At 43.3% G+C, this 24,666-nt stretch overlaps 1 protein-coding gene across 1 annotated transcript in view; it reads left to right on the forward strand.

Annotated features, from left to right (window-relative positions):
• The first annotated feature begins 707 nt into the window (after positions 1-707).
• LOC122919325 (potassium voltage-gated channel subfamily D member 1-like) overlaps positions 708-24,666 on the forward strand; it is a 41,538-nt gene continuing 17,579 nt past the window's right edge. Inside the window, exons 1-2 of the mRNA XM_044268282.1 lie at positions 708-790; positions 17,139-18,677. Of these exons, the coding sequence (XP_044124217.1) occupies positions 17,563-18,677 (1,115 nt within the window). The 5' untranslated portion in view covers positions 708-790; positions 17,139-17,562. The remainder of the gene's footprint in view (positions 791-17,138; positions 18,678-24,666) is intronic.

A 24,666-nucleotide genomic window follows, 5' to 3' on the forward strand; every position in this document is an offset into this window, starting at 1 on the left:
GGTTAATACTCCCATCATATCTATGTATCTGACTCCAGTTCTGCAGTACACAGGTAAATACTCCTATCACAATACCTGTATCAGACTGCAGTGCAGAGGTGACTACTCCCATTATCCAGTCCAGTGTATCTACCTCCATTGCTGCACTGCCCAGGCTAAAATTGCCATCGTAACCACTGTGTTTTGACTCCAATGCTGCAGTGCAAGGTTAATACTCCCATCATCTTCCCTTTTTTTCACTGTAGGGTTGCAGAACTTGCAGGACCGAGGTCAATCCTCCCCGCTGTATGTAGTCCTAGTGCTGCAGTGACCGGTAAGTGCTCTAATTACATTATATATGTCTACAAGTTAATACTCCCATCCTGTTTCCCATATTTGGCTCCAGTACTGCAGTGCAGAGGTTAACACTGCTCTCCTGCCTTCCATATCTGAGACGGTGCTGCAGCAATCTAGGGGTTAATAGTACTCATTGCAGTCCTTTAGCCCTGGCTCTAGCACAGCAAATCATGGGTTAATGCCCCATGCAATCCCAAATACTTGCATCCCCTGTTCCCTGGCTTGAGTGCTAGAACCTCCGCCAGGTCCCTCCTCCTGCAGAGCGATTAAGAGATGAGAAGAAGGGAGTGAGGATGGCGAGAAGAGGGAGGGGAGTGATGATAGGGAGGAGGAATACTCCTAATCCAGGCTCTGAGATGAGGGAAGGCAGACCCGCGCTGACCCCTGTGTCTCTGCTGGACCGCTGTGGAGAATAGGAGCCACCTGGACAGCAAGGACTTCTGATGGAGACCAGGTAAGAACTGCTCATGTAGACCCTGGTATGCCACAGGCTAGTCATCATAGGGGATACAGGCACAGCTGATGGAGAACAGACAGGCAGGGTGGTGGAAAGCACAGACTGCAGGTGGCAAATAGATAGGGACTGTTGGTGGAGGAGATCTGAGGGGGACTGCTAGTGGAGAAAGGGAAGGGACTGCTGGCGGGGCTCTGAGAGGGGCTGCTGGTGGAGAAAAGGAAGGGACTGTTCGTGGAGCTCTGAGGGATACTGCAGGAAGAGCTCTGAGGGGGACTGCTGGTCACGAAAAGGAAGGGACTGCTGGTGGAGATCTGAGGGGGACTGCTGGTGGAGAAAAGGAAAAGACTGGTGGTGGAGCTCTGAGGGAGACTGATGGTAGAACTCTGAAGGGACTGCTGTTGGAGACAAAAAAGAGCCTGTTGGTGGAGACAAGGAAGGGGCTACTGGTGGAGTTGTGAGGGGGACTGCTGGTAGAGTAAAGGAAGGGACGTGGAGATCTTAGGGAATGCTGGTGGAGAAAAGAAAGGAACTGCTGGTGGAAAAAAAGGGACTGCTGGTGGAGCTCTGAGGGAACTGCTGGTAGAACTCTATAGGGACTACTAGTAGAAATCTGAGGGGGACTGCTGGTGGAGAAAAAAAAGAGACTATTGGAGGAGTAAAGGAAGGGACTGCTGGTGGAGCTCTGAGGGAACTGCTGGTGGAGGAAAGGAATAAACTGTTGGCGGAGAAAAGGAAGGGAGTGCTGGTGGAGATTTTTGTGTAATGCTGGTGGAACAACTGATGGGACTTCTGGTGGAGAAAAGGGGCTTCGGTGGGAACTCTGAGGGAGACTACTTTTGGAGCTTTAAGGTAGGCTTCAGATGGAGCTTTGAGGAGGCCTGCTGATGTATCTGAGGAGGACTGTTGGTGAGAAAAAGGAGAGGATTGCTGGTGGAGAAAAGAAAAGGACTATTAGTGGATAAAATGAGATGACTGCTGGTGAAAATCATTGAGGAGACTAATTATGAAGAAAAAGAGGAGAATGATGGTAGAGATCTGAGGGGGGCCTACTTGTGGAGTAAAGAAAGGGACTACTAATGAAAAAAAAAAAAGGGACTGCTGGGGAGACTGCTGGTGCAGATTAAGTGGGGGAATGCTGTTGAAGAATGGAGAAATTACTAGTCTAGAACCGAGGGACTGTTGAGGGTGAACAAATGGGATCTTCTGTTGTCCAAAAGAGGGGGACTGCTGTTGGAGAACAGAGAAGGTTTTGCCTTCTGGTTGGGAGCAGAGGATTATCTGATGGTGAACAGAAGAGAACTGTTGAATGGAGGGGGTAACAAATGGATGGGCAGCAGAATATACTGGTGGAGAATTAAGGAGGGCTACAGGTGGAAAACAAGAGTAGACTGTCAATGGTTAGTAATTTTGGACTACTGGACCATACATATACGGACTGCCATGGGTAAAGGACTGTTGATAGCACCATCTTATGAAGACATTGCCACTGATTGACAGTACCAGGGCAGGGAGTTAATGTGAGAGAGTGTATAGAAAGGGCCAGCTGAAGAAGATCACCTGAACATGGAGAATGTATAATAATAATTTCTTGTAGACAGTAGATGGACTGGTGGTGGACAGCAGCAGATGGAGGAGTTCTCACTGTGAAATCTGGTGGAAAGCAGTGAGAGACATCTTGCTGGGAACAGGCTGAGACATCTAATGGAGAACTCAGAGAGACAGCTGGTGGAGAACTGTGAAGGAACTTTGATAGAGAGCTTGATGGACAGCAGACTGAGGTTTATGATGGAGAACAGGTAGGTACAGATGGTATCATGAATGCAGACGGTGGAGAGCAGCACGGGACTGTTGATGGAGACCTGGTGGGGACTATTAGTGAGCAGAACCCAGGAACACCTGGCGGACAGCAGGCACTGTTGGTAGAGGGACATCTTTTGGAGGCAGCATCTGTTGTGGTGGTCACAGCGTTACATGGTGCCTGTAAGGCAGGGGATGATGTCTTGTACACATGCAGTAAATACTGGTTGTATACAGCCGTCCAGGTATACGGGTCAGCCTGGCACAGCATAGAGTAGCTATGTGCCACCCTGCCAATGCCAGCTTCTACAGATGTGGTCCAGGGCACTGTGTTTGCCTGCAGAGCCGTGTGTGAATGATTCCCATTACCTACAGCGTCCAGGGCTCAGCAGATGAGCCGATCGATAGGATGCAGAGATATGCACTGTGGAGATGCTCCGTGTAAACAGTCCCCCCCGGTACACGCACCGCATCCTCCTGGACGCAGCGGAAAGGGAAAAGCCGCAACGTATGAAACCCGAAGAGAACTGCACAGATAATGTACAGAGAACGTCCACTAATCCAGAATCTGATGGTCTAGAAACAATGCACCTGGGGCTGCGGTCTCATCCTCTAAGGCTAGTCGCCTCTGCGCCATACTCACGATAGATAGAACATAGGCAGACGGAGCAGAGACGATGTTGGTATTTCCCATCAGTACGTTTAGTAGTTTTATTTAAGTGTTTTATTTCCCAGCTGTAGCTCACATTTGTTGTATAATTAAGTGAGTCGTTCTCCTGAGCAGCGCTCATCGTCTGTACGGCGTCATTAGTGCGGATAATCAAGATTTCATTGTATTTGTTGGGAAGTGAACAATCCAGCGCAGCGCTCGTGAATATGTCAGCGTCACATTAGGACGACTGTGATCACACGTCCTCACTAGCTTATATCAGTGGATACACACGCACCCCCGGCTCTGTAATACTAGGGGGGTAGTCGGCTGTGTAATGATGGGGGATGGGGGGGTCTGTAATATTGCGGGGGGGCAACCAATCAGATTCCATCTCTGCTGCTTATTATCAGCTCTCTGATGTAGCTCTCCGAGGGGTGTCCCAGGTGTGACCACCTCCCTCTATGATGTCTGTATGCTCAAATAGTCCTGGTGGGACAAGCAATGGGCCATGCGTCTTTCACTGAAGCCAGCCATTTTGGTAGTTAAAGGGACTGTCTCATACAGATCAGTCGTTTACATTTCCAGAGACGGGACCCCTCAATGATATAATAGGGCAACTGGACAGGGGTATATAGCCCCTGGAAACAGGTATATAGTACATACATTCTGCACCAGCAGAATAGTGAGTGCAGCTCTGGAGTATAATACAGGATGTAACTCAGGATCAGTACAGGATAAGTAATGTATGTACACAGTGACTCCACCAGCAGAATAGTGAGTGCAGCTCTGGGGTATAATGCAGAATGTAACTTAGGATCAGTACAGGATAAGTAATGTATGTACACAGTGACTGCACCAGCAGAATAGTGAGTGCAGCTCTGGAGTATAATACAAGATGTAACTCAGGATCAGTACAGGATAAGTAACGTATGTACACAGTGACTGCACAAGCAGAATAGTGAGTGCAGCTCTGGAGTATAATACAGGATGTAACTCAGGATCAGTACAGGATAAGTAATGTATGTACGCAGTGACTTTACCAGCAGAATAGTGAGTGCAGCTCTGAAGTATAATACAGGATGTAACTCAGGATCAGTACAGGATAAGTAATGTATGTACGCAGTGACTTTACCAGCAGAATAGTGAGTGCAGCTCTGAAGTATAATACAGGATGTAACTCAGGATCAGTACAGGATAAGTAATGTAATGTAGAGTGAGGAACAGAAGTATTTGAACACCCTGCGATTTTGCAAGTTCTCCCACTTAGAAATCATGGAGGGGTCTGACATTCACATTGTAGGTGCGTTCCCACTCTGAGACAGAATAAAAAATAAATAAATCAGGAAATTACATTGTATGATTTTTAAAGAATGTATTTGTCTTGCACGGCTGAACATAAGTATTTGAACACCTGAGAAAATCCGTTTTAATATTTGGTCCAGAAGCCTTTGTTTGCAATTCCAGAGGTCAAACGTCTCCTGTAGTTCTTGACCAGGTTTGCACACACTGCAGCAGGGATTGTGGCCGACTCCTCCTCACAGATCTCCTCTACATCTGTCAAGTTTCGGGGCTGTCGCTGAGCAACACAGAGTTTCAGTTCCCTCCAAAGATGTTCTATTAGATTTAGGTCTGGAGACTGGCTAGGCCACTCCAGAACCTTGATATGCTTCTTACGGAGCCGCTCCTTGGTTATCCTGGCTGTGTGCTTCGGGTCGTTGTCATGTTGGAAGACCCAGCCACGACCCATCTTCAATGCTCTGACTGAGGGAAGGAGGTTGTTGCTCAAAATCTCACAATTAATGGCCCTATTCCACCCCATGCTTCACAGTAGGGATGGTCTTCTTGGGATGCAACTCATCCTTCTTTTTCCTCCAAACACGACGAGTGAAGTTTAGACCAAAAAGTTCTACTTTGGTCTCATCTGACCACATGACTTTCTCCCATGCCTCCTCTGGATCATCCAGATGGTCATTGGCAAACTCCAGACGGGCCTGGACATGTGATGACCTGAGCAGGGGAACCTTCCGTTCAATGCATGATTTGAAACCATGACGGCGTAGTGTTCTACCGACAGTGACCTCTGAAGCTGTGGTCCCAGCTCTCTTCATGTCATTGACCAGCTCCTCCCTTGTAGTTCTGGGCTGATTCCTCACCTTTCTTATCATCAGTGATACCCAACGAGGTGAGATCTTGCATGGAGCCCCAGTCCGAGGGAGACTGACAGTCGTCTTTAGCCTCTTCCATTTTCTAACAATTCCTCCAACAGTTGATCTATTTTCACCAAGCTGCTTGGCAATTGCCCCGTAGCCCTTTCCAGCCTTGTGGAGGTCCACAATTTTGTCTCTGGTGTCTTCTGACAGCTCTTTGGTCTTGCCCATGGTAGTAGTTGGCGTCTGACTGACTGTGGGGTGGACAGGGGTCTGTAAAGAGCTCAGACAGGTGCTACTAAGTTAGATTAATGAGTGGAGTAGAAGTGGACCTTTTAAAGGCACAGTAACAGGTCTTTGAGAGCCAGAATTCTTGCTGTTTCTCAGGTGTTCAAATATTTATGTTCAGTGGAGCAAGACAAAGACATTCTGTAAAAATCATACAATGTGATTTCCTGATTTATCTATTTTTTATTCTGTCTCAGAGTGGGAATGCACCTACAATGTGAATTTCAGACCCCTCCATGATTTCTAAGTACTTTTGTTTCTCACTGTTTGTACAAAGTGACTCCACCAGCAGAATAGTGAGTGCAGCTCTGGAGTATAATACAGGATGTAACTCAGGATCAGTACAGGATAAGTAATGTATGTACACAGTGACTGCACCAGCAGAATAGTAAGCGCAGCTCTGGAGTATAATGCAGGATGTAACTCAGGACCAGTACAGGGTAGGTAATGTATGTACACAGTGACTCCACCAGCAGAATAGTGAGTGCAGCTCTGGAGTATAATACAGGATGTAACTCAGGATCAGTACAGGATAAGTAATGTAATGTATGTACACAGTGCACAGTGACTGCACCAGCAGAATAGTGAGTGCAGCTCTGGAGTATAATGCAGAAAGTAACTCAGGATTAGTACAGGATAAGTAATGTAATGTATTTACACAGTGACTGCATCAGCAGAATAGTGAGTGCAGCTCTGGAGTATAATACAGGATGTAACTCAGGATCAGTACAGAATAAGTAATGTATGTACACAGTGACTCCACCAGCAGAATAGTGAGTGCAGCTCTGGAGTATAATACAGGATGTAACTCAGGATCAGTACAGGATAAGTAATGTATGTACACAGTGACTCCACCAGCAGAATAGTAAGCGCAGCTCTGGAGTATAATGCAGGATGTAACTCAGGACCAGTACAGGGTAGGTAATGTATGTACACAGTGACTCCACCAGCAGAATAGTGAGTGCAGCTCTGGAGTATAATACAGGATGTAACTCGGGATCAGTACAGGGTAGGTAATGTATGTACACAGTGACTCCACCAGCAGAATAGTAAGCGCAGCTCTGGAGTATAATGCAGGATGTAACTCAGGATCAGTACAGGGTAGGTAATGTATGTACAAAGTGACTCCACCAGCAGAATAGTGAGTGCAGCTCTGGAGTATAATACAGGATGTAACTCGGGATCAGTACAGGGTAGGTAATGTATGTACACAGTGACTGCACTAGCAGAATAGTGAGTGCAGCTCTGGAGTATAATACAGAATGTAACTCAGGATCAGTACAGGGTAGGTAATGTATGTACACAGTGACTCCACCAGCAGAATAGTGAGTGCAGCTCTGGGGTATAATGCAGGATGTAACTCAGGATCAGTACAGGATAAGTAATGTATGTACACAGTGACTCCACCAGCAGAATAGTGAGTGCAGCTCTGGAGTATAATGCAGGATATAACTCAGGACCCGTACAGTATATGTAATGTATGTACACAGTGACTGCACCAGCAGAATAGTGAGTGCAGCTCTGGAGTATAATACAGGATGTAACTCAGGATCAGTGTTGGGGGGGGGGGGACTCCACACTGAACACAGGAGGGAAGGGGAACAGTAGCTGGGCCTGGAAACTAGGGAAGGAACAGGTCACCTCCTAGACAACCCTAATCTGGGCCCTGACTATCTAACAATATGAATAGACCCTGAAGTTAGGAATGTTCATATGCAGTATACCTAGGCCCTGATTTCCCTATAAGGCCCTGTAATAAGTTTAGGACCAGAGACAACCTATTCCTCCCCAGATGGACGATTGGAAGTCTGTGTCTCCGACCCAGATACGAACAACAGGGAATATAACAAACACAAAACAATAAGAAAAGACAAGACTTATCTGAAAGTAGAAACCTGGCAACTCCAGAAGCACCACAGAGTACAACCGACCAGCTAGTGAGAAGGCAGGAAGAAAATCTATAAACCGCACCTCCAAGAGTGAGAAGCGGCTACTTATGGGAAAGGTAAATTATCAACAAGCAACACCTGAAGCAAGGGGTGTGGTATTCACCAAAACACAGACACAATAAGATCCACAGTGAACTTGTCAATTTAACCCACAAGTTGCCAGTCTCTCCGATCTCCTAGTACCTGCCACTGGGAACGTCCGTGACAGTACCCCCCCCTACTACGGTTGACCTCCGTGAGATCTATGAAAGGCATTATTTACAAAACGATTGGCATTAATGCCGGATGCCGGCACCCACATCCTCTCCTCCGGTCCATAACCTCTCCAGTGGACAAGATATTGAAGGGATCCACGGAGAACTCGAGAGTCAACTATTTTCGCGATCTCCAATTCCAAATTACCGTCCACCATGACGGGTGGCAAGGAAGGTGGATGTAAAGGTTCCACATATTTTTTCAACAAAGACCTATGGAACACAATATGAATTTTCAGGGCCTGAGGAAGCTCAAGACAAAAAGCTACAGGATTATAATGGCCGTGATCTTATATGGGCCGATAAACCTTGGACCCAACTTCCAGGAAGGTACCTTCAACTTAATGTTTCTTGTGGACAGCCACACAGAATCACCCACACTTAGATCCGGACCATTAATATGTTTCCTGTCAGCCACACGTTTATATTTGTTGCCGATATTTTTCAAGTTATTTTGAATTTTTCGCCATATTGATGACAATAATGACGAAAAACGTTCTTCCTCAGGGATACCAGAAGTATTAGAACCAGAAAATGTGCTAAACTGCGGGTGAAATCCATAGGCCCCAAAAAACGGCGACTCACCAGTGGACTCCTGACTACGATTGTTTAGGGCAAATTCTGCCAAAGACAAAAATGAAGACCACTCCTCCTGGTTCTCAGATACAAAACATCTCAAGTCTCCAGACTCTTATTAGTACGCCCGGTCTGTCCATTCGACTGAGGGTGAAAAGCCGAAGAAAAGGACAGTTGAATTCCCAGACGAGTACAGAAGGCCTTCCAGAATCTGGAAACAAACTGAGTCCCACAATCTGAGACCACGTCAGAGGGAATGCCATGAAGTTTTACAATGTTGTCAACAAATACCTGTGCAAGGGCTGACACATAGTCCTTCACACACTTACGCCACCCCGGCCACCAGAATCTACGAGATATGAGGTTGGCAGTGGACCTACTCCAGGATGTCCTGTACAATGATGTTCCTCCAACACCTTGTGACGCAATTCCGGTGACACAAGTAGTTCCCCAGAGGGACACGAGTCCGGTACGTCTCCCTGAGCCTCTAACACCTTCACCTCAAGGTCAGGGTAGAGGGAGGATATCACCACCTCCAGGGAAACTACATGACAAGACGTCCGCCTTGACATTCTTGATCCCAGGACTATAGATGACAGTGAAATTGAATCTGGTGAAAAACAGGGCCTATCTGGTTTGTCTTGGGTTCAGTCGTTTCGCCGACTCTTGATAAGCCAGATTTTTGTGATCAGTGAATACCGTGATCAGATGAATCGCCCCTTCCAACCAATGACGCCATTCCTCAAAAGCCAATTTAATGGCCAGCAACTCTGTTACCCACATCATCATTTTTCTCAGCGGGGGATAGTTTTTTTGAGAAAAATGCACATGGTCACCATTTACCAGGTGATGGGCCCTGTGACAAAATTACTCCTACCCCTACCTCAGATGCGTCCACTTCCACAATAAACGGTTGTGACACATCCGGCTGCACCAGTATGGGAGCAGAAGAGAAGCTTTCCTTAATCGCAGAAAAGGCTTGCAACACTGAATCAGACCATACAGAGACATCCGTCCCTTTCTTAGTCATGTCCATTAAGGGTTTTACTATTGTCAAATAATTCTTAATACATTTTCGGTAATAGTTGGTGAATCCTAAAAACTGCATAAGAACCTTCAGATTTTCGGGTCAATCCCAGACCAATACAGCACAGACTTTCTCAGGATCCATTCGAAAACAGCAGGTAGCCCAAGAACTGCACCTCGTGTACCGCAAAAACACATTTCTCTAATTTTGCAAACAATTTATTATCCCTTAGAATCTGTCTAACGTGATCCTGATGTGTTTCCATGTCAGGAGAATAAATAAGAATGTCATCCAAATACACGACCACAAACCTCCCCACCAGGTGATGAAAGATGTAATTTACAAAATGTTGGAAGACCACCGGGGCATTGGTCAACCCGAAAGGCATGACCAGGTTCTCAAAGTGCCCCTCAGGAGTATTAAAAACCGTCTTCCATTCATCTCCTTCCTTGATCCTAACCAGATTATATGCCCACCTTAAGTCCAACATGGAGAACACCATGGCACCAATAATCTGGTTAAACAAATCGGGAATCAAAGGAAGAGGGTAAGGATCCCGGATAGTAATCTGATTGAGTTCACGTAAATCCAGACATGGCCGAAGACCTCCTTTTTTTTTGCCACTGGAGACTTGGAAGGTCTTATGTGCCCTTTCTTCAAACTCTCGGCAATATATTCTCTCATGGCCTGCCTTTCAGGTTCAGAAAGATTATACAACCTAGGTTTAGGCAATTTAGCCCTGGGAATAAGATTGACAGGACAATCATATGAAGGTTAATCCTGACATCCACTCTCGGCAAACTCAGATATAAAACAGGGTACAGCCTTAGTAGTAACCACAGAAAAGGATGTATTGAGACAATTATTAATGCAATAGTCCCCCCAATCCAGAATCTGCCTAGCTTGCCAATCGATAGTTGGACTATGCTTGCTAAGCCACGGTAAACCCAGAACCATAGATGCCGGGAGACCTTCCAAGACAAAACACGAGATAACTTCTTGATGAAAGTCACCCACTCTTAATCTGCTATCATGCAATACCGTGGCACCTCTGAGTAAGAGGGGCAGAATCAATAGAAAATACAGGATCGTCCTTTTTTATTTTAATGTACTTAGTGATAACCTGTGCATGCAGCCAAACTGAGCATCAATCAGGCCCCGCTGTGGATAAATACTTCAATTCCCACCGTTTTTTTACTCTAGCGCCACCTCGGCAGTCAGGAGAAATCTGGTACTACCAGCAAAGGATAAATGCACATTCTCTGACTCCCCATTCACACCTCCGATAGTCAGATGGGATTTAGACGCCCCTTTTTGTTTCTCTTTTTGCCGCTGAATGCTTGGACATATATTGACAAAATGTCCCCTTGCGACTCCTACTTTTGCAAGCAGATCCCGGAGTCGCTCCCCCTAATTGCATGGGTTCATCCCCAGGTATAAGCTCAGGAGTCTCTTCACCCAAAGAGTCAAAGGAATACGGTACGTTATGTAATAGAAAGTCCTGAGAGAGCGGGCCCTTAGATCTCTCAGGCATCAATCAATACGTACAGCTGTACAGCCAAAGACATAGCGGCTTCCAAAGACTCAGGATTCTCATGAAAGGTCAAAGCGTCCTTCAGCCTCTCAGATAATCCCTGACAAAATTGGCTACGGAGAGCTGGATCGTTCCACTCAGTATCCGTAGCCCACCTCCTAAATTCGAAACAATAGATCTCCGCCAAACGCTCTCCCTGACGCAGGCCGCGTAATTTAGTCTCGGCCAGGGAGGTTCGGTCCGGGTTATCATAGATGAGACCTAAAGATCCAAAAAATGCATCTACTGATTGGAGAGACTGTGATCCGGTCGGAAGAGAAATCCCCAAGACTGGAAGTCCCTTTTAAGCAACAAAATAATCACACCCACTCTCTGGCTCTCGTCCCCAGATGAGTGTGGACGCAACTTAAAGTACCATTTGCACGCTTCCCTGAACCAAATAACACTATCACTCCCCCCCGAGAATCTATCCGGGAGAGCAACTTTAGGTTCACGACAGGTCGAGCGGAGGTCAGCTACCTCCAGAGACAGCCCCTGTAGCTGTCCGGGAAACTCCACACTGAACACAGGAGGGAAGGGGAACAGTAACTGGGCCTGGAAACTAGGGAAGGAACAGGTCACCTCCTAGACAACCCTAATCTGGGCCCCGACTACCTATCAATCTGAATAGACCTTGTAGGTAGGAATATTCATATGCAGTATACCTAGGCCCTTATATCCCTATAAGGCCCTGGAATGAGGTTAGGACCAGAGACAACCCATTCCTCCCCAGATGGATGAAAGGAAGTCTCTGTCTCAGGCCCAAATACAACAACAGGGAATATAACAAACACAAAACAATAAGAAAAGACAAGACTTATCTGAAAGTAGAAAACTGGCAACTCCAGAAGCACCACAGAGTACAACCGACCAGCTAGTGAGAAGGCAGGAAGACAATCTATAAACCGCACCTCCAAGAGTGAGAAGCGGCTACTTATGGGAAAGGTAAATTCACCAAGACACAGACACAATAAGATCCACAGTGAACTTGTCAATTTAAAACATGAGTTGCCCATCTCTCCGATCTACTGGTACCTGCCATGGGAACGTCCATGACAGTAACTCAGGATCAGTACAGGATAAGTAATGTAATGTATGTACACAGTGACTGCACCAGCAGAATAGTGAGTGCAGCTCTGGAGTATAATACAGGATGTAACTCAGGATCAGTACAGGATAAGTAATGTATGTACACAGTGACTGCACCAGCAGAATAGTGAGTGCAGCTCTGGAGTATAATACAGGATGTAACTCAGGATCAGTACAGGATAAGTAATGTATGTACACAGTGACTCCACCAGCAGAATAGTGAGTGCAGCTCTGGAGTATAATACAGGATGTAACTCAGGATCAGTACAGGATAAGTAATGTATGTACACAGTGACTGCACCAGCAGAATAGTGAGTGCAGCTCTGGAGTATAATACAGGATGTAACTCAGGATCAGTACAGGATAGGTAATGTGATGTATGTACACAGTGACTGTATCAGCAGAATACTGAGTGCAGCTCTGGAGTATAATACAGGATGTAACTCAGGATCAGTACAGGATAGGTAATGTGATGTATGTACACAGTGACTGCACCAGCAGAATAGTGAGTACAGCTCTGGAGTATATTACAGGATGTAACTCAGGATCAGTACAGGATAAGTAATGTAATGTATGTACACAGTGACTGCACCAGCAGAATAGTGAGTACAGCTCTGGAGTATATTACAGGATGTAACTCAGGATCAGTACAGGATAAGTAATGTAATGTATGTACACAGTGTCTGCACCAGCAGAATAGTGAGTGCAGCTCTGGAGTATAATACAGGATGTAACTCAGGATCAGTACAGGATAAGTAATGTATGTACCCAGTGACTCCACCAGCAGAATAGTGAGTGCAGCTCTGGAGTATAATACAGGATGTAACTCAGGATCAGTACAGGATAAGTAATGTATGTACACAGTGACTGCACCAGCAGAATAGTGAGTGCAGCTCTGGAGTATAATACAGGATGTAACTCAGGATCAGTACAGGATAAGTAATGTATGTACACAGTGACTGCACCAGCAGAATAGTGAGTGCAGCTCTGGAGTATAATACAGGATGTAACTCAGGATCAGTACAGGATAAGTAATGTATGTACACAGTGACTGCACCAGCAGAATAGTGAGTGCAGCTCTGGAGTATAATACAGGATGTAACTCAGGATCAGTACAGGATAGGTAATGTGATGTATGTACACAGTGACTGTATCAGCAGAATACTGAGTGCAGCTCTGGAGTATAATACAGGATGTAACTCAGGATCAGTACAGGATAGGTAATGTGATGTATGTACACAGTGACTGCACCAGCAGAATAGTGAGTACAGCTCTGGAGTATATTACAGGATGTAACTCAGGATCAGTACAGGATAAGTAATGTAATGTATGTACACAGTGACTGCACCAGCAGAATAGTGAGTACAGCTCTGGAGTATATTACAGGATGTAACTCAGGATCAGTACAGGATAAGTAATGTAATGTATGTACACAGTGTCTGCACCAGCAGAATAGTGAGTGCAGCTCTGGAGTATAATACAGGATGTAACTCAGGATCAGTACAGGATAAGTAATGTATGTACCCAGTGACTCCACCAGCAGAATAGTGAGTGCAGCTCTGGAGTATAATACAGGATGTAACTCAGGATCAGTACAGGATAAGTAATGTATGTACACAGTGACTGCACCAGCAGAATAGTGAGTGCAGCTCTGGAGTATAATACAGGATGTAACTCAGGATCAGTACAGGATAAGTAATGTATGTACACAGTGACTGCACCAGCAGAATAGTGAGTGCAGCTCTGGAGTATAATACAGGATGTAACTCAGGATCAGTACAGGATAAGTAATGTATGTACACAGTGACTGCACCATGCAGAATAGTGAGTGCAGCTCTGGAGTATAATACAGGATGTAACTCAGGATCAGTACAGGATAAGTAATGTATGTACACAGTGACTGCACCAGCAGAATAGTGAGTGCAGCTCTGGAGTATAATACAGGATGTAACTCAGGATCAGTACAGGATAAGTAATGTATGTATGTACATAGTGACTGCACCAGCAGAATAGTGAGTGCAGCTCTGGAGTATAATACAGGATGTAACTCAGGATCAGTACAGGATAGGTAATGTGATGTATGTACATAGTGACTGCACCAGCAGAATAGTGAGTGCAGCTCTGGAGTGTAATACAGGATGTAACTCAGGATCAGTACAGGATAAGTAATGTATGTACATAGTGACTGCACCAGCAGAATAGTGAGTGCAGCTCTGGAGTATAATACAGGATGTAACTCAGGATCAGTACAGGATAGGTAATGTGATGTATGTACACAGTGACTGCACTTTTTTTTATCAATAGACTTACAGTAACATGGTAAATATACATTTAGGAAGAGAATCCCTTTAAGGAAGGAGTGCTCGTCATTAAGTCCTCTGACAGACACGTAATTTGGGAGGCTAATACACGTCTCATGCCCATTTAATTGCACATTTACAGCCACAATGGAGTCAGACCCAGCTCCACTGTCAATCACCGGCACGATGAATGGGGTGACCTAATGTCCTCCATTAAGTACTTCTCTTGACCTATGAAAGTTCAGTATTCTCCAAGCCCATTAGGATGTCAGGATTTTGAGAAACGATGTTGCAAGATTTTTTTTGTATCTGTTCCATACATCTTCTGTGATTCTTTCTACTTTTTGGAGGCCGACCAACAATCTTCATTTCGTTTTCGTTTTGCGTTTATTTTTTATTTCAGGTCGTTCTCTTTTACTGTCAATACAATTTCCCTCCTACGCTTTCTGTATCTGAAGCCCATGGCGCACTTTGTGGCCAGAAACAAAAGGGGGACTCCAATCATTAACTGGCGTCAGCATTTGGAATGGCATAAGTGCAAAAGCCCTGACTTGTACTGAAATGGCCCCCTTTGCCGGCTTTAAAGTGGTGGTCCTACAAAAAAAATAAAAATCCACATTTTTGAAACAACCAAATTTAAAATGTTAAATGTATTTCAAAATTAATTTAGACCCCGAGTTATTCAATAAAATGTATATCTTTATAGCGCCACCTGTTTGTTCTTTACCTTATTGCCCTGTCCACCTCAGTAACATGGCTGAGGTGGTCGCACATGCTCAGTTCCATCAGCCATATTTTCTGTGACTGTTACAGCAGAAAGGACACAGCACTTGAGCTGAGATAAGGAGAGAGCTGCAGCAGATAGGAAATGCCCCCCGAGCTGTGATATTGAGAGAGCTGCAGAAGAAAGGACACACACTCACTGAGCTGTGATGAGGAGAGAGCTCCAGCAGAAAGGACACACCCCCTTAGCTGTGATAGGGAGAGAGCTGCACACAGGGGCGTAATGGGAAGCAACTGCTTTGGGGCCCAGACGCAGAAGGGGCCCACCCAGGAGGAGGACTAAAAGATTTTATTGTCAGAGCCCCCTCAACAGTATTATAAAATGACATTATATACAGTGACACTGTGGGGGTTGCAAAGAAGTTGCTGGGGTGAGGGGGTCCCCGTTCACAAACTTGCTGTAGGGCCCAGTCATTTCTAGCCACGCCACTGGCTGCACAGAAAGGACAGGCTCCCTGAGCTGTTATAGGGAGAAAGCTGCAGCAGAAAGGACACGACCGCAGAGAAAGGACATGCTCCCTGATGTGCCAAGTTGAAATAAATCTAGCAGAGCGATTGGAGCAATGAATGGGGAGATCTGTAGAGCCATGTGAGGTACAGGGCCGGTTCTAGCTTTCTTAAAAAAGATATTTATGCACTATATGATTTTTGTTTTTTACATTATTCATAGGATAAATCCTTTAAGGGAAGTCATAGAAATAAGGGAATTACTAAAACGTACTACTATAGATCATATACAGTATCTACAAAGAAACTGTAGTCTGCTTTTTTTTTATTTTTAAAGGAACACTCCAGGGAACACTGATCCAAAGTGGACGGAGCATGACACAGAGATTCCCTCAGGACTGATTAATTCTGTTTAAAGTGGAGTCCACTTTGGTTGCTCAGGATCCTGAGTGACAGTCCCTCCTGAGGGGGACAGCTCCTAGACAGCAGCGGGCTCTATTGGAAGGGAATTAGTCAGATGACGGATAGTAAGGAGAGTAGTCCTTTTCCTCAGATTTGAACTCAACGAGAAGGAAAATTAAATGATGAAATGTCTAGTACTGGTTTGCGACAGTGACATCTTGGGGAGTTTTCAGGCCTACTGCATTCCTCATGGATTCCGGGGTTCGTGTATCTTAACCAAGGGTGGGGTAGCGGCCGAGGGTCCATAGCCAAAAGGGTCTTCAAAGTCAGTGCTCATCACAGACAACTCCTTTGTACCACCATTCCGAGGGGTCGAGTTCCCAGAACGCCCAGCAAACAGACGATTCCTGAAAGCCATGGCCAACAGGACATCTACTCAGAATGGTCCCCCACATAGGAAATGTAGTAATGCATGCTGGCCATAGACAGCTAAAGTGCACCTGAGTGTGGAGGGACCACCTAGCAGGAAGTATAGACAGGGGGTTTTCCAGTATGGTTTTTGATAAAAGTCAAGTGCTGTGCCTTCTAAATATTTCATAAAAATTACAAGATTTTATGACCATATATTAGCCAGGGGATAGGATGACCATGTATTGGTGGAGGTACAGAGTCCTCAAGAATTTTTTAAGATAAAGGTAATAGAAACCACCTGCCCTAAGGTTTTGTGTATTGGGAGGACTTGAATGGTCTATAGTTGGTATCCATTGGCAGTAAGAGGTCTAAGTCATGATGTCCACTTAGGGGTCATGAAGTTAGTCTCATAAGAGTCCTCAAGACTCTTTTAAGGTGGAGGTGATAGGAACCTCTCCTAAGGTTTTGTGTATTGGGAGGACTTGAATGGTCTATGGCTGGTATCTATTTGCAGTAGTAAGAGGTCTAATGTCCACTAATGTGTCATGAAGTTAGTCTGCTAGGATTGGGAGAAGGTATTTAACACAAATAAGACTTTATTTTCTTCCTTACATTTTATATATTCAAAAATTTTCTTAATCTGCCAACAGAAAAAGAATATATTGGAAAGAAATCTAATTACAGATTGTGTGGGAGAAGAACACAGGAAGAATCTGTAAAATGCAGTCAGAGAATCCAAGAGCGAGAATTTGGAAAACAAAATAACAAAACGGCCGACAACTATAGTGTACTATGACCTGACTAAACCTCCAGCGCAGCTGTGGATCTAGACCTTCAACTCAAGCCCACATGTTCCCCGCCTTGTCTTACTGAAACTGGAATCTCTAGAGAAGTATTGCTGGGCCGAGGTCACCATCTTTGATTATCCCTCACATCTGCCTTCTTGGACTTGCACTGAAATACCAAAATTCTTCAACGCCCCTCTGGTTCCCTAAGGCAGGTCCACTTTTTTTATGGTCACATACTGGATCCAAACACTGGACTTGTGGCCACTGAAGACTTAGCCACTAAACTATGGCGGCTGGAGTGGCAACATGGCTTCCCTTCGCTCGAGCAGCAGCGGTGGGATGGCTTCCTCTTGCGAAGAGGCCAATGCCCAAGCCTCCAAGCGACAAGAGAAAAAGAAGCGACGAAATACTGGTGGTGAACGTCAGTGGTAGGAAGTTCCAGACGTGGAAAAATACGTTGGACCGCTACCCGGACACTTTGTTAGGAAGCACTGAGAAGGAATTCTTTTTCAACCAGGAGACACAGGAATATTTTTTTGACCGGGATCCAGAAATGTTTAGGCACATTCTCAACTTCTACCGAACAGGCAAGCTACATTATCCACGCCATGAGTGTATCCAAGCCTTCGATGAAGAGCTGTCATTCTATGGTATCATACCGGAGATCATCGGAGATTGTTGTCTAGAAGAATATCGCGACCGTAAAAAAGAGAACCTGGAGAGACTCGCGGAGGATACGGAAGCAGAAACAGCTAATGATACCCCTCTACCCCCCGACAGTACCTTCCGACAAAGACTGTGGAGGGCCTTTGAAAACCCTCACACCAGCACTATGGCTCTTGTTTTCTATTACGTCACGGGTTTCTTCATTGCCGTCTCAGTGATCGCAAACGTGGTGGAAACGGTGCCTTGTCGTCCACCACCCGGGCGCCTTAAGGATCTGCCTTGTGGGGAAAAATATGTGACAGCCTTTGACTGCATGGATACGGCCTGTGTCCTCATCTTCACCTTCGAGTACCTTATGAGACTCTTTGCAGCCCCAAGTCGTTGTAAGTTCATGCGTAGTGTCATGAGTATCATTGACGTGGTGGCCATCATGCCCTACTACATACAGCTGGTCATGCCAGAGAACGATAATGTGAGCGGTGCCTTTGTCACGTTACGTGTTTTCCGAGTCTTCCGCATCTTCAAGTTCTCCCGCCACTCCCAAGGACTACGGATTCTCGGGTACACCTTGAAGAGCTGCGCCTCCGAGCTCGGCTTTCTCCTTTTCTCCTTGACCATGGCCATCATCATCTTCGCCACTGTGATGTTCTATGCAGAGAAGGGAACGAGCAAGACGAAGTTTACTAGCATTCCGTCGTCCTTCTGGTACACTATTGTTACCATGACAACGCTGGGGTGAGTCACGTGATCTCTTATCCGCGGTGGATTGTTGCTATGGTTACCCACTGTTTAAAGGGTTAGTACAGGATTGGAAAAACATGGCTGGTTTCTTCCAAAAACAGCACCATGCCTGTCCCTGGGTTGTGGCATTGCAGCTCGGCTTGAAATGAAGGGAGTTGAGCTGCAGTACCACGTACAAACTGCAGACAAGTGTGATGCCGTTTTTGCATAGGTGTCAACAGTCCCTGCAAATTCAGTGTGTCATGGGATGAAAATGGGTGGGATTTAACTAAGCCCCACCTTGCAATTGGTTTGGGACAAATAAGCCTTACCTGGGGAACATCCAGAAACCATGTGACACCTCCCATTTATGGGTGGGTTTACCTAAGCCCCACCCATTTTTGGCTCTTGATAAATCTGCCAGCAGGTCCACCCATATTTAGCAACAGTCCAGAATTTGCAGGGACTGCCTCTGAAAACTACCGACAATCCCTCCAAATTTGGGACTGTTGCCAACTATGGGTGGTCCTGGTGGTTTTGGGGGCATTACTTGGGGTGGGGCTTACATGCCCTAAATTTACCAACTGCTAAGTATATTTTCGGAAGGAAGCTGCCATGTTTTTTTTTTTATCAAGGACAACCCCTTTGTTCGTTTGATAAAGAAACGGCGACTATGACATGTTTTTCTTAAGACCTTTAGCCCCGAAAGCGCCCCCAAACCGCCATGGAACGCCTACTGTTGAGTTGGGTTTGCCCAGACCCTGCCCCTTTTCCTATCCAGCTCCCAGGATTGTCCCAGCAAAGCTAGGCTTGTTGCTACATATCAACCAATCACAGCGCAGCTTTCATTTGGAATAGCACTCTTCAGAATTGAAAGCTGTGCTGTGATTGGTTGCTATGGGCGCTGAAGTTAAAACATGACTGATCCGAAACAAGACTGGTTGCTAAGGATGCTCAGCCTGACAACCCCATGATAGTTGTTAGTCAGTATGCCCTTAGCAACCGGCCTACCTAAAGTGACGCAGCTCTTCAGCTCCCAGCTGGCACTGTGCTGCCAGCTGACAAGGGGGAAGGCAGCTTGGCAGTAGTCATACCGCGCCATTTCCCACCTCAGCCTGCATTATTGATTAGATGCTTCTAAAAATACATGTGGGTGAGGAACCTCTTTAAGATGCCTTCAAAGCGGAGGCTCAAGGACCCAGCAGTCACATCACCTCCCTGTATTCACCTACATTGCTTTCCGTACACCAAAGATGGAGGATGGGAGCGTTACATATATCATAGCGACAGCAGTATGTATAATACATGATCCAGGGTGGGTCACGTGACACGGGATGTATGTACTGAGACATGGACACGTATGGCGAATGCGGGGAGTTCAGGAGCCGTCATCTTCTGCTCACATCCCCGCCGCCAGAACAACAGTGGCTGTGGGTTAACTACACCGGTAATCATCCGCTGGCAGGATGATGGCGGTAATAAAGGCGGGCGGTAATCTCTGGAATGTCCTCCGACTGTAATCTGCAGAGGCGGATTAGAGAGATCTGAGGTTCTGGAGGTAAAGGAAGGGTTAATAACTTCAATAAGAATGTAATGAAAGAGTCACCCATATACTCCATAGATAATTCTATATACAGTATTATACTGTCCTGTATACTCCATAGATACTTCTATATACAGTATTATACTGTCCTGTATACTCCATAGATACTTCTATATACAGTATTATACTGTCCTGTATACACTATAGAAAATTCTGTATATAATATTAGACTCTCCTGTATACACTATAGATAATTCTATATATATACAGTACAGACCAAAAGTTTGGACACACCTTCTCATTCAAAGATTCACACTGAAGGCATCAAAACTATGAATTATCACATGTGGAATTATATACATAACAAAAAAAGTGTGAAACAACTGAAAATATGTCATATTCTAGGTTCTTCAAAGTAGCCACCTTTTGCTTTGATTACTGCTTTGCACACTCTTGGCATTCTCTTGATGAGCTTCAAGAGGTAGTCACCTGAAATGGTCTTCCAACAGTCTTGAAGGAGTTCCCAGAGATGCTTAGCACTTGTTGACCCTTTTGCCTTCACTCTGGGGTCCAGCTCACCCCAAACCATCTCGATTGGGTTCAGGTCCGGTGACTGTGGAGGCCAGGTCATCTGGCGCAGCACCCCATCACTCTCCTTCATGGTCAAATAGCCCTTACACAGCCTGGAGGTGTGTTTGGGGTCATTGTCCTGTTGAAAAATAAATGATGGTCCAACTAAACGCAAACCGGATGGAATAGCATGCCGCTGCAAGATGCTGTGGTAGCCATGCTGGTTCAGTATGCCTTCAATTTTGAATAAATCCCCAACAGTGTCACCAGCAAAGCACCCCCACACCATCACACCTCCTCCTCCATGCTTCACGGTGGGAACCAGGCATGTAGAGTCCATCCGTTCACCTTTTCTGCGTCGCACAAAGACAAGGTGGTTGGAACCAAAGATCTCAAATTTGGACTCATCAGACCAAAGCACAGATTTCCACTGGTCTAATGTCCATTCCTTGTGTCTCTTCTGCTTGTTGCCTGTCCTTAGCAGTGGTTTCCTAGCAGATCTTCTACCATGAAGGCCTGATTCACACAGTCTCCTCTTAACAGTTGTTCTAGAGATGTGTCTGCTGCTAGAACTCTGGGTGGCATTGACCCGGTCTCTAATCTGAGCTGCTGTTAACCTGCGATTTCTGAGGCTGGTGACTCGGATGAACTTCTCCTCCGCAGCAGAGGTGACTCTTGGTCTTCCTTTCCTGGGGCGGTCCGCATGTGAGCCAGTTTCTTTGTAGCGCTTGATGGTTTTTGTGACTGCACTCGGGGACACCTTCAAAGTTTTCCCAATTTTTCGGACTGACTGACCTTCATTTCTTAAAGTAATGATGGCCACTCGTTTATCTTTACTTAGCTGCTTTTTTCTTGCCATAATACAAATTCTAACAGTCTATTCAGTAGGACTATCAGCTGTGTATCCACCTGACTTCTCCACAACGCAACTGATGGTCCCAACCCCATGTATAAGGCAAGAAATCCCACTTATTAAACCTGACAGGGCACACCTGTGAAGTGAAGACCATTTCAGGTGACTACCTCTTGAAACTCATCAAGAGAATGCCAAGAGTGTGCAAAGCAGTAATCAAAGCAAAAGGTGGCTACTTTGAAGAACCTAGAATATGACATATTTTCAGTTGTTTCACACTTTTTTGTTATGTATATAATTCCACATGTGTTAATTCATAGTTTTGATGCCTTCAGTGTGAATCTACAATTTTCATAGTCGTGAAAATAAAGAAAACTCTTTGAATGAGAAGGTGTGTCCAAACTTTTGGTCTGTACTGTCTGTATATATATATATTATAATTATAATATTACACTCTCCTGTATACACTATAGATAATTCTATATATAATATTACACTCTCCTGTATACACTATAGATAATTCTGTATATAATATTACACTCTCCTGTATACACTATAGATAATTCTGTATATAATATTACACTCTCCTGTATACACTATAGATAATTCTGTATATAATATTACACTCTCCTGTATACACTATAGATAATTCTGTATAGAATATTACACTCTCCTGTATACACTATAGATAATTCTATATATAATATTACACTCTCCTGTATACACTATAGATAATTCTGTATATAATATTAGACTCTCCTGTATACACTATAGATAGTTCTATATATAATATTACACTCTCCTGTATACACTATAGATAATTCTGTATATAATATTACACTCTCCTGTATACACTATAGATAATTCTATATATAATATTAGACCCTCCTGTATACACTATAGATAATTCTATATATAATATTACACTCTCCTCTATACACTATAGATAATTCTGTATATAATATTACACTCTCCTGTATACACTATAGATAATTCTATATATAATATTACACTCTCCTGTATACACTATAGATAATTCTATATATAATATTAGACTCTCCTGTATACACTATAGATAATTCTGTATATAATATTACACTCTCCTGTATACACTATAGATAATTCTATATATAATATTAGACTCTCCTGTATACACTATAGATAATTCTATATATAATATTAGACTCTCCTGTATACACTATAGATAATTCTGTATATAATATTAGACTCTCCTGTATACACTATAGATAAATCTGTATATAATATTACACTCTCCTGTATACACTATAGATAATTCTGTATATAATATTAGACCCTCCTGTATACACTATAGATAGTTCTATATATAATATTACACTCTCCTGTATACACTATAGATAATTCTGTATATAATATTACACTCTCCTGTATACACTATAGATAGTTCTATATATAATATTACACTCTCCTGTATACACTATAGATAATTCTATATATAATATTACACTCTCCTGTATACACTATAGATAATTCTGTATATAATATTACACTCTCCTGTATACACTATAGATAATTCTGTATATAATATTAGACTCTCCTGTATACACTATAGATAATTCTGTATATAATATTAGACTCTCCTGTATACACTATAGATAAATCTGTATATAATATTACACTCTCCTGTATACACTATAGATAATTCTGTATATAATATTACACTCTCCTGTATACACTATAGATAATTCTATATATAATATTACACTCTCCTGTATACACTATAGATAATTCTGTATATAATATTAGACCCTCCTGTATACACTATAGATAGTTCTATATATAATATTACACTCTCCTGTATACACTATAGATAATTCTGTATATAATATTACACTCTCCTGTATACACTATAGATAGTTCTATATATAATATTACACTCTCCTGTATACACTATAGATAGTTCTATATATAATATTACACTCTCCTGTATACACTATAGATAATTCTGTATATAATATTACACTCTCCTGTATACACTATAGATAATTCTGTATATAATATTAGACTCTCCTGTATACACTATAGATAATTCTGTATATAATATTAGACTCTCCTGTATACACTATAGATAAATCTGTATATAATATTACACTCTCCTGTATACACTATAGATATTTCTGTATATAATATTACACTCTCCTGTATACACTATAGATAATTCTATATATAATATTACACTCTCCTGTATACACTATAGATAATTCTGTATATAATATTAGACACTCCTGTATACACTATAGATAGTTCTATATATAATATTACACTCTCCTGTATACACTATAGATAATTCTGTATATAATATTACACTCTCCTGTATACACTATAGATAGTTCTATATATAATATTACACTCTCCTGTATACACTATAGATAATTCTATATATAATATTACACTCTCCTGTATACACTATAGATAATTCTGTATATAATATTACACTCTCCTGTATACACTATAGATAATTCTATATATAATATTACACTCTCCTGTATACACTATAGATAATTCTATATATAATATTAGACTCTCCTGTATACACTATAGATAATTCTGTATATAATATTACACTCTCCTGTATACACTATAGATAGTTCTATATATAATATTACACTCTCCTGTATACACTATAGATAAATCTGTATATAATATTACACTCTCCTGTATACACTATAGATAATTCTGTATATAATATTAGACCCTCCTGTATACACTATAGATAATTCTGTATATAATATTACACTCTCCTGTATACACTATAGATAATTCTATATATAATATTAGACTCTCCTCTATACATTATAGATTATTCTATATATAATATTACACTCTCCTGTATACACTATAGATAATTCTATATATAATATTACACTCTCCTGTATACACTATAGATAATTCTGTATATAATATTAGACTCTCCTGTATACACTATAGATAATTCTGTATATAATATTACACTCTCCTGTATACACTATAGATAATTCTGTATATAATATTAGACCCTC

Source organism: Bufo gargarizans, chromosome 9 (assembly GCF_014858855.1).
Source record: "Bufo gargarizans isolate SCDJY-AF-19 chromosome 9, ASM1485885v1, whole genome shotgun sequence".
Classification (NCBI taxonomy): Eukaryota; Metazoa; Chordata; class Amphibia; order Anura; family Bufonidae; genus Bufo; species Bufo gargarizans.